Source organism: Cynocephalus volans, chromosome 2 (assembly GCF_027409185.1).
Source record: "Cynocephalus volans isolate mCynVol1 chromosome 2, mCynVol1.pri, whole genome shotgun sequence".
In the NCBI taxonomy this organism is placed as follows: domain Eukaryota; kingdom Metazoa; phylum Chordata; class Mammalia; order Dermoptera; family Cynocephalidae; genus Cynocephalus; species Cynocephalus volans.
In genome coordinates this window covers 206,010,294-206,022,433 of record NC_084461.1, presented here as the reverse complement: position 1 = coordinate 206,022,433, position 12,140 = coordinate 206,010,294, and the positions used below count along the sequence as shown (strand labels likewise).

The following is a 12,140-nucleotide window of genomic DNA, read 5'->3' as shown; positions in this document are numbered from 1 at the left end:
CTAGAGCACATACCTTAACTGGTAAATTCTACTAACTTTAAGGAACAATTAATACCAATTCTTCACAAGCCTTTCTGGAAAACAGAAGAACACTACTGGGAACACTTTCTAATTCATTGTATAACAGCAGTATTACCCTGATCCTAAAGCCAGGCAAAACCAATACAAGAAAAGAAGATTATGCATGAATATCCCTGGTAAATACACGCACAAAATCCTACAAAAAATTAGCAAACTGAATCCAGTAACATATAAAAATGATTGTACACCACGGCCAAATGGGATTATTTCATAAATGCAACACCGACTTAACGTCCAAAAATTAATCGGTGCAATACACAAAATAATAAAATAAAGAAAAGAGAAGATCCTTTCAATAGATACAGAAGAACATGTGACAAATTTAACACTAATTCACGACTAAGCTCTCTGGAAACTGGGAATACAAGGAAACTTCCTAGATCTTCTAAAGGGAATCAAAGAAAAACCTATAGCTAACACATAATGGTAAAATACTGGGTGTTTTATCTAGACATTTGGGAACAAGGCAAGAATATCTACTCTACCACTCTATTCACCATGAAACTGAAGGTATCTTCCAGAGAAATTACACAAGAAAATTAAATAAAATCCTCCATATTGGAAAGAAGACGTGGAATTGTATTTTATCGCAGATGACATAAACTTGAATATAATAGTTTTTAAGAAATTCACTGAAACCCACTAACGTTAATAAATGAGTTCAGCAAGGTCACAAGATATAAGATCGATACACAAAATTTAATTGTACTTTTATATACTAGCACTGAACAATCTTAAAATTAAATTAAGAAAACAATTCCATAAATAACAATATAAAAAAATATTGGGAAGTAAATTTAACAAGCCAAGTGCAAGTCTTGTACGCTGAAAAATAATTTTTCAGAAACATTGTTAAAAGAAATTAAAGAAGAACTAAATAAATAGAAAGACATTCAATGTTCCAAGATAATAAATTTAATATTGTTATTCCTTCACAATACTCCACGATATGTTGATGCTCCACAAATTGGTCTAAAAATTAAATGAAGTCCCATCAAATTCCATTCAATACACAATATTTCAGGTAGGGTGAGTTGTGATAGATTATGTTATTTTAAGGATTGGTCTATTTTGTCTAGGTTGTTAAATCCATGGGTGTGAAGTTTTCCATGGTCTTCCTTTATCATCCTTTATAGGTCTATAAGGTCTGTAATAACATCAGCTCTTTCATTCCTGATATTGGTCATTTGTTCCTTCCTTGTCAGTCTTGTTAGCAGTTTGGCACTTTTACTAATCTTTTCAGAAAACCAATTATTTGTTTCATGGATTTTTTCTATTCTTTTCCTATTTTCAATTTTATTGATTTATGCAAGTGTATGCAATAGTCCATCCTTACGTTTCCCTTTTGTTTATTTTGTGCTTCATTTTCTAGTTTCCACTTCCTTACTGAGACTGTTGATTTGAAAAGTTCTTCTTTGTTAATGTGTACCTTTATGTCAATCTCAGCACTGCTGTAGCTGTGTCCTACAAAGTTTTAAGTGTACACTTACGCAGCACTGACAGTGGAACAGTCATTTTTTTTTTCCCCGAGGGTTATACCTGTATTTTGTCATTTATTCTTTATATACTGTGGTATGTGAAGTGGTAGCAGAAAATATTTTTTTCTGCTTCATTCCCACTGTTTCCAAAATGAGAAGTCTGAACAGCTCTTCATTATTGTCTTTTGAGTGCTGCTCCTCTAATCTGATGGATACATTTCTCTTAACATATTTCCTACTTCCTACTTGATATTCTGTTTCAATTTGGCATTCAGATATGTGAATCTGTTTTCTCATTTGTTGCATTTTTGATGCATTTAGAATAGATACATATTAGTGTATAAAATACTACAATTCAAATGTATATTTATGGTCTTGTATGTATTTTTATATATGCATATATCCATATATATTTATATATATTTGTTCAAGCTGGAGTCCGTTAACACTCTCTGTTTACAACAGTATAGAATCACCTGTCCTTTCTGCACCTACCCAGTCACTCCCTCAGGTGGATAATAACTGGAGAAAATATGGGACCATTGATATTAGTACAGTTTTTATGAATCATTCATGATCTATCTGATTTATTTGTGGTAGAAGTTTTGAAGGATCAGCAGAGATCAGCATCTATAATGTGGTATTTCATACCATTAAAGGTACCTATTCTCTTTAAACATGACAGATCTCTCATCTTCATCCTAAATTTTTACTCATTCCACTTGTTGGGGGGCTAGTCACTACTTTCCTTCCAGTAGCTTGTTTTCATGAGCAGATCATATGAATATATTGGATTGGATGTTGATTTATGAGCCAGAATACCCATTAAATTTAACATTATGAAGATGCTTTGAAATTCTACAGAAAAATATTAATTATATGTTTTTTCCCAAAATTTTCACCCCCCCCACACAAGAATGAACTAATTAAAATATAGTGACTACAGTATTTACTCATATACATGCACAATAACAGGGAAATTTCTCAGTGAATTTAGAGATTGAGAGGCAACTAAGTAGAGAGTAATATACATTTATATGATAAAAATATAGTTTAATAGTTATATCTTTAGAAAAATAGGACTTTAATAACTGAATATCTGTTAATGCTGCCTTTTATCTAATCTAGGGCAAAGTTTAATTATTGGTTCTAGAGATATTTGGTGATTCAGGAATGGTAGAAATGGGTGGGGATGTTATTATTTTATGTTATTTTATGTATTTATGTATTTATTTATTTATTTTGCTGGCCAGCACAGGGATTGAACCTGAACCTTGGTGTTATTACCACCATGCTCTCTAACCAACTGAGCAAACCAGCCAGCTCAGGGATATTGTTTTTAAATCAGTGATGGAATCTTTGTCCTAAACATGTCAGCTTTGTTCCTTTGAATTTGATATTCACTACTGACTTTATTTGTTGGTATGACATTTCCTCTAATATAATTTGTTTTCAAAAACAGGGAGTAACAATGTGTGGGTTTTGGAATCACTTTTTCAAATAAAACATTTATTCTTAAATGACATGATTGTACATGTGAAAACCATTTATTCTTAAATGACATGATTGTACATGTGACAGTTGGCCTCACAGAGCAGACTGTGCTCTCACTCTGAAAGTTCTGTGATGCCCTGTCGCCGTGGTGATGTGATTATGTAGGTGTAGCCCTCGGAACTGATTGCCACTGTCTGTGTTGAGTTGCTCAAAGCTCATAGCAGGTAGAACATTTCTTGCTTTTTGTCTTCATCATGGGGAACCTGTGTTCCTGCATTAGAGGTATGTTAGATATTAGCCTCACAAATGCTGTCCTTTCACATGGACTAGTTAATATGTCTAAAAATATTTAAAATATTTTTCTCTGTATTTTGTCATATACAGTTATAAATGTGTTCTGTAGTTCAGTTTTATTTTTCAATTTATATACGTAGTAGTTATCAAGCAGTTTGCCTTTAAACTTTATTTACATATAAGAAATATATCATTTTCTATTACATTCTGCACCCCTAAAGCTCCCCATCATTAGGTATTCCCTTGGGGAAATTAGTACAAATTACTTTTTAATGCAGTTTGACATAAGTAAAGATCTAGTACATTTATTAATTTCAGAAATTTGAATAGAATCCAAAATGGGGGAGATGGTTTTGAGGTATTTTACACAATAAAGTGTATCTATCTTTGTTATTAACATGCCTTTCCTCTCCCCATTTCCTAAAATGAGTATTTAGTTTAGGAAATTTTCGGTATGTCATTCTCATTCATATAACTCGTTTTAAAAAAATAGATCATGAGAATGTGTACTGTCTAAGTTTCAGTATATGAACCAAAACACAGTTTGGGGTTTATTCAAAATTACAAAGCCATCAATTATAGGTGATTAGTCAATCTTTCCAGAGGTAAACATAATCAAATGCAATGATTTTTTTTTCTCAGTTACCCAGTAAATAGCCACTATTTCAACACAGAAAGATAAATAGGATGAATTTGTAGAGACTAATAATCAAGAACAGAGATTTATTTCATCTGAGAAACAAGTAGATAACATATGTACATATAAAGCCAGATAAAAATTGTATACAGTGACAATTGTATAAATTTGCATGTAGAGTTGTAGCTTTAAAAAATGTGCTGTTAATGCTGTGTTCATGTATTGTGTGACTCAGTTCTCCTGACCCTTCATCCACAACTCTCCGAAACCTCAGCCACGATCATTTCCATGATGTAGCAACTAAGTTTAAAGGCATTTATATTTTTGAAAAATAATCCAACATGATATTTTTTTCACAGATTTTAGAATTCAGACTTTTAAATAGATCATGCTGCTCCACCCAGTAAACTAGTGTTCATCTCATTTGAGCAGGTATCTGTTGACCATGGCTCAGGCAACTGGATCATTCTGGTGAACAGTGCCGCCCTTTTCTGTAGAATGGCCACTGAGTGGGCCCTCAGGCAGACACAGACAGTGTTTTTGACATCTTTATCTGACTCCTTCAAAACTCGGTCTGTGTTAGGATAAACTGGTTGATTTTAGGCCAAGCAGCTATATGTCATAATAAGAACAATGGTCTGGGAATTTGGAATCCTGGGCTTGCATGAGTCTCTGAGTCTTGGTAAGCTGTGAGATCTAAGGCAGGACCTTTCACCAATAATCCAGCCTTATGAATATTTATATTTTACACTTAACGTACATTGAATCATTCAACACTTGCCACAGACATATGTCCTGGTTTATTTACTATCCCCGTTTTCTGGGTGAAGGAAAAGACATAGAGATGAATGTGTCCAAGCTCATGTGCTCCTAAGTAGAAGAACTAACATGGAATGCAGGCATGTGACCCCGATGCTGAGGCTCTGAACTACTGACCTGCACTCATCTCTCAGTTGTGGGATCACTGGTCACCATGCAAGGAATGTTCATCATCTGTATATATGCCTGAATTATCCGAGCATATGGAAATCCTTCACGCAATCCATATTATATGGTAGTGTCAGTGGTCACAAAGCCCAAGACATGTATTAGTACATTAATGTCACATATTTTGTCATAGTCATTATATGGAAAGCACATAGAAAGCCCCAATGTTTTTGGACAGTTCGCAGATTCTGAGAGTTAGGAGGCACTACTTGGGGGAACTGGTCAGTCTCTTATCAGTGCTGAGTCACTTGTTAGCGCCTGTCCTAAAGCTGATAATAGGGAGATCATTTAGTGATATTTGATGGCATTATAAATATGATCCTTAGGCTGAAATCCTGTGAGATACACACCTGGAGACAGCGACAAGTAAAGACTCAGAGAACACTCTGTTATTAGCCTGGTGTGTCACCTGCATGCAGCTCTCACGTACAGCTGGGTTAAAGAGCCTCAGTGCTCAGCAGGGGCCTGCTCCCTGCTATGCCCCTCTCACTGAGGGTTGGCCAGTCTGAAAATGGACAGCCAGCTCACACAACAAATACAAATGCATGACACAGAATCGGAAGGCTGGAAGGAAATTATGATTTATAGTGGTTATTTTTAAAAGTTAGAATTTCAGCATTTTCTACTATTTAGTAACTGATCACTTTATAACAAAGGACCAGTGAATAAATACAATTCTCTCTTGTGCCCAGTGTTAAAGCCAGTTCCCTGATTAAATTTTGCACAGATCAAAGGCAAAATCCTATCCACGAGACAATAAGTGCAGTAGCAGCAGATGTGCACCTGTGCAGGTTGAAGTAGACTTGGTAGAGGTCAGGAGAGCAGTGGCAATTCTACTGGGCTTCAACATGGGCTGAAGGAGTGACAGGACTCTGTTAATTTGCCATCACCCAGAAAGCCAGCACTGTATTCCTCAGTTGTTTCCCACTCATCTCTTTGCCTTCCTTGTTCCATTAAGCAGGATGGTCCTGCAGCTGCTTAACTCCTGCTTCCTACCACACCCATAAGTTCCAGTCCTTGGTGCACATCAAGCAAAGTTCCCTGAGTAATCAGTGAGCAGCACCACCAATAAACTGACAGTTATTCTGTGTCCTTCTCCCTTCCCCAGGAGTTCATGTTAAAAAGATATCTCCAGAGAAGGCAAATGAGGACATACTCTCCATCCCTGCGGTAAGAATCACGATTCTTTGTTTAAAGTAGAAATGTTGCTTTACTTCTGAATTGATATCAGATTTGAAAAAAACTGATCATGTGTATTGTAGGTGCTAGATAATGTTTACATGGTGGGTGGTGGAGGAGAATCTTACCAACTGATACCTCATTCAAGAAAGCACGCAGCATTGGCAGTGTCAGGTTACACATGGCACGTTAGGGGGCCTTTTCCTAGTAACAAGTTTTCCATTCTAGATGAACAATTTTGTAATTGCTGCTTAAAAATTGACTTGACTAATATACCTCCAAGGAAAGCTCCTGTGTTTTCCATAGGTGACACCTAGTATGCCTTTTGGGGCCTTTGACTTAAGAATTCTCTCCCACCTTGATTACTCAGAGTCACCAAAAGCACAAAGGCCTGAGCAAATAGCACACATTATCTAGTCTTCACAGTGTTTTCTTTTTTCTAATTGCAGGTGGCCTCAAGCCAAAAAAGAAAGGGTATGTATCTTGAATCACCCACTGGCTAAAAAAAGAGAAATGTACAAAATATGTTGAGCTGACTTGCTGGCTTTTGTCTGCAGAGGTATCGGGATCCCAGCCACCTGGTGGGAATGAGGATTGGGCTGTAGTTTAAAAAACTGGTTTTCAAGGTAGCAAACTCTGGCCATGTGTCTACAGTCTCTGGAAACTCCAGTGTCTCCTTTAGGTGGTATGGGTTTGTGCATCAGTGTGTTTATGTATAAGCCTGTTTGGTGTGATTGTAAATGTGTTTCTATGTGTGTTTCCCTAGAAAAATATCCTGGTTACCCAGCAGAAATCTCAGTGGCAACTTCCTCAATTTAAAAAAATAGACTATATACTTTACCTAAATTAACTATTCAAATCTTGTCACAGTCATGTATGGTGGGCTAGTTTACTATACCAACTTCACAGATGGAGATACTAAGCCACAAAGATCAATGTGCCAAAACTCACTACCTTCTAGATAGAAGAGCCAAGTGTACCCAGGCATGCGGTCCTGGTGTTGATGCGCAGAACTACAACCTCCCATCATCACCCAGCCAAGGGATCATTAGTCACCACGCAAGTGAGATCCAGCTTTCCAGTATATGCCTGGAATAACCCGATCCTACAGCAATTCCAAAACTCATCCATTATGTAAGAAAGATAGCCTCAGTGGTCACATAACCCAGGATAGCTACCTATGCATCTTGCTGCAGATTGTCACATAGTCGTTAGTATGAAAAGACATTTCCTACATGCTCCTGGTCAGATCACAAATGCTGACAGACAGAAGGCACCATGTAATATACAACCTGGCGGAAATATGTCACGCAGCTGGTTCTCTTCTCAACACGTACACTTCTTGGCCCAAATTCCAGTAAGAATTGGGGAGATGCTTTAGAGTGGTGGACAATGTTTTTTTACCATGAGCCCTAGTAGCTATACCTTCAAGGATAGTGACCATTAGAACACAAATTACCACTTGATTATTAGCCTGGTGTCCATCATCCTTGTTGCAACCTTCTTGTAAAGCTGGGTGGGAGAACCTCAGTGCTCACACAGAGCCTCCCTCCTTAATGGACTGACCCGATGCCAGCAGCTAGGTGCAAGCACAGGGAGCCTATAGCCTCAATGGATTTACACACGTAACATTGAAAAGTGAGCGTGGGTTTTATTATTCACAAATTTTCAATAATTGATTATCTTTACAACATAATATTAATGATGAAATAATCTTATATTTAAGGAGAATATTGTACCTCATATTAATTATAGTCTTTTAATATAAAGAGTTTTTAAAAATCAGATGCAAAATCCTGTACAGCGGATGATAGTGTAGCAGTGGTTAAAAAAATCATTTGAAAAGGCATACAATCTGAACCTATGGATGAGCTATAAAGACAATTAGGTAAAGAGCTAAAACACATCATTTGGGTCCGCTATACAATGTTTATGTTATATGCTTTGTGGAATACAATTATACAGGGGCTTGATGGAGTAAATGCAACAAAGGGTTGCATGGGTCAGCTGAATCCAAAAGACTGTGGTGAGATTAGTGAATCAGACTGCTCATTTTTAATTCAAATTTTACCTAGTTTGTCCTTTATGTGCTGTCTTCTGTTGCTACTTGGTCAATGATGCTATAGTCTTTGCTAAAAGATGGCAAAACCTTGTGATAACAAATTTAATCATGTAAGGTTTTGATAGGTTAAATTTTATAACATAATAAGGGCTTTTGTTTATACCTGATAGCCCAGTTAAGCAAGAATGTGTGGGGTCCTTTGAAGGCTGTTGGGTGTTCTAAGACTAGAGATGTAACTCTTCTCTGAGGAGTATGGGGTCACCCTTAAAGCAGTGTCATGGTTGTCTCTAAGTAACATGGGAGGCTCTGAGACAGGAAAAAAAGGTCGCTACAAACAAGGATGTGGGTCTCCACTGGGAGATCTGCATCTCTTTATGAGAGCAAGCTGGAGTTCTCAGAAGGATCCAGAGTTGCTGAGAGAAATAGATAATTCACCATGCCCTCACTACTGTATAGTATAAATTATAAAATCCCAAGCTAGGTCAGTATTTCAAGTATATAAAAATGCAATCAACACTACTATTGATTAGTAAAAAGCTATTAAAATCACCACATCGTATTCATGCACCCACAAGAATGGACACAGTATCGGGGTTAACATTACCAAGGGTTGGTGAGAATGTGAAGGAACTGGAATTGTCACATGTTCCCGTGGGAATGTACATTGTTTCAGCCACTTTGGTAAATGGTTTTCCAGCTTGTATTGTACTTATCTGTACCCATGACTTAGCCACCTCACTCCTGCCACCTGTATCCAAGATATGTGAAAGAGACAGAAATGCTTATGTCAACCTTGAGACTTACACAGAACCATTCATTGCAGCCTCATTCTGAGCAACCACTGTGGAAAATGACAGTGTATTTGAAATGTGGAAAGAGTAAATTTTGGTGCTATACGTTTACAATGTCCCATACTGACACAGCAATTCAAAATAACAAACTTTTACAACACAAAGCAACAGGGCTGAATTTCACATAGTAAACAGACAATATTCTGATGGACACAATGGATTTTATATTGTATGTTATTATTTATTTAACACTGAGAAACAAATACATCTAAAATATGGTGGTCACAGTTAGAGCAGTGGGTACTTACTGGGGGCTATTGACTGGGAAGTAAAGGAGAGGCTGCCACGGCACTTCAGACATTTTTTGTATTGCTCTGTATGTTGGAAACACATGCTCATATTTAAAAGAAGCCATATGATGTGCATTTTAAAATACATAAAGTGACCATTGACAAAAACAAGTAAAACATAAGAAATACAAAAAATAAATTGTCCTACAATGTAAATAGGATGCAGTGACTTCCTCAGATTTCTATCAGGTATTAAATAGAAATAATGCCAATCTTGTGCATGCCATTCCAGAGTATTTGTAGAGTAAACACACCCAGACTCCTGTTATCAGATCACGAGCATCTTGATATTCTACCCAGCAGTAGATGTTACAGGAAAAGGAAATGACAAAACAAACAAAATAACAAACACCTTGTGAATTTAGAAGTCAAAATCAGATTTCAAATATTAGCAATATAGAATCAGAAATTTTTTAGAAAAAAGTAAGGTGGGATTATATGATTAGATTTCCATAAGATTCATGCAGAGAGGATCACTGGGCTGTTGGGGATCACTACTGGAAGAGTCATTGGGTTAGTAGAGTAAACATTTGGTGACAGAGGGAGAGAAGGCCTGGGTGATCCTCAGAGAGAGACCTGGAAAAGAAGTCTCCAGGCTGTGGCTACAGAGGGGTCTCTCTATGAGGACATGGGACTCTGACCCCTGTCACAGCAGTGTTTATGGATTGATGTGGAATTTGTAGAGCAGAAACTGAACTTTGATGAGAAGGAATGAGCAGGGACGGTGCACACTCAGTGCTGTTGCAGCCACTGCCCATGCACAGGCAGGCTGCACAGACAGTAGCTCAGATTGATAGTCACCAAGACAGTGGGGGCTGCAGACTTAATTCATTGACTGTCATCCCTTGTGCCCAAGATGTGATGGCCAGATCCATACTGGCAGCATGCCCATTATCACAAATTGTGATTATACCCTGTGTTCCGCACCCAATTATCGCCAACCTCCCTCCCCATCTCCTTTTGCCCCACCCCACATTGTATCCCTAGGTATGTTCTCTCCCTTTGTAAGTTCAACACACCACTGTGGTCTTTTTTTCCTTCCTTCTTTCTCTTTTAGCTCCCACTTACGAGTGAGTACATGCAGCATTTATCCCTCTGTGCTTTGCTTATTTCACTCAACATAAGTTTTTCCAAGCTCATTCATGTTGTTGCAAGTGGGAGAATTTCATTGTTTCTTATGGCAGAGTAGTATTCCATGGTGTATATATACCACATTTTCCTTATCCAATCATCCATTGATGGACATTTAGGTTGGTTCCATATCTCAGCTATTGTAAACAGTGCTGCAATGAACATGGGAATTCAGGTATCCCTTTGACATGATGACTTCCATTCCTTTGGGTATATCCCAAGAAGTGGGATTGCTGGATCGTATGGAAGATCTGTCTATAGTTGTTTGAGAAACCTCCATTACTGTTTTCCATAGTGGTTGTACCAATTTACAGTCCCACCAGCAGTGCAGGAGTGTTCCCTTCTCTCCACCCCCTCGTCAGCATTTGTTATTCTCCTTTTGATGATAGCCAGTCTAACTGGGATGAGGCAATATCTCAATGTAGTTTTAATTTGCATTTCCCTGATGACTAGTGATGTTGAGCATTTATTCATGTACCTGTTGGCCATTTGTATGTCTCCTTTGAAAAATGACTACTCAGCTCCTTTGAATATTTTTGAATTGGGTTATTTGGGTTGTTTTTTTTTTTTTTTTTAACTGTGTAATTGCTTGAGTTCCTTGTATATTCCGGATATTAATCCTGTTTTGGATGCATAGTTAGCAAAAAGTTTCTCCCACTCTGTAGGTTGTCATTTCACTCTGTTGACTGTTTCCTTTGCTGTGCAAAAGCTTTTGAGTTTCACAACATCTAAAGATACTCAGGAAGTTTTAAGAATCCTTCAAAAGCCCAGTAGAGTTGGAAGGAAAATATGGATATGGAAACTTTCCAGGAACAAAAGTAAATCAAGAGAAGGACCTAGAAGAGTAATCAAACTGAGAGTCAAGTGCTGCCCATAGGACACTGGATTATTCTGTGATTCTCAGACCATGAGGCCCTCAGGTCAATCAGAATACACAAGAAATATACAAACTGGAGACTTCCCAGGCATTAAGGTATCTCAAATGTGAGAATCAAATTAGAAATTATGAATCACACAGGAAATAAGTCACCAGAATGGAAGTTCATAGAAATTCATATCCCCCAATGTAGAGGATTCATAAAGCAAATGTACCTCAGAGGGCCTGGTTTTCCAAAGCCTTGCAGTTTCAAATATTGACCTTGCAAAGGACAGGAAATTTCCCCCAGGCTATTGAATCTCTGTTGCAAGATAAGAATCCTAACACAGCAAGGCTGCTGGTTCTAAGACAGACAAATTACTAATTGATATGTAAAGTTACTAAAAAGCTGCTGAAAAGGAATGTCAGCTAAATCAAACCTTTGTTAGTGCATCACTTAATTGCCTAACAGAATGTCATCTGACTTGTTTTTACTGAATGTTACCAGCTTCTATTGTAAAACTTGTGAAACTGTACTTAGCAAGACCCTACCTATGTCTCTTCCTGTGACTTCTTGGTCTGGAGAATAAATGCAGGAAAATAACCCCAATTCGTGGTTAATTTCCCAAATGGAAGGAATGCCTCTATCTTGAGGGTTCTGGGAGATTAACCCCTTTCTGGGGCTTCTCACTGCTCAAAAGAGATGGGCTTTGAGTAATCTTTGGTGGCTGCAACACCCAGGGGAAAAGGGGTGACAAATCCGTGGCAGGCAAAACAACACCCCAAAGTTCAGATGTTGG

The 12,140-nt window shown here is 37.6% G+C and overlaps 1 protein-coding gene across 1 annotated transcript in view; it reads left to right on the top strand.

Annotated features, from left to right (window-relative positions):
* Window positions 1–12,140, top strand: part of LOC134370765 (uncharacterized) — a 126,123-nt gene that overhangs the window by 13,418 nt on the left and 100,565 nt on the right. Inside the window, exons 3-4 of the mRNA XM_063087748.1 lie at window positions 6,080–6,141; window positions 6,600–6,624. Coding sequence (XP_062943818.1) covers window positions 6,080–6,141; window positions 6,600–6,624 — 87 coding nt within the window. The remainder of the gene's footprint in view (window positions 1–6,079; window positions 6,142–6,599; window positions 6,625–12,140) is intronic.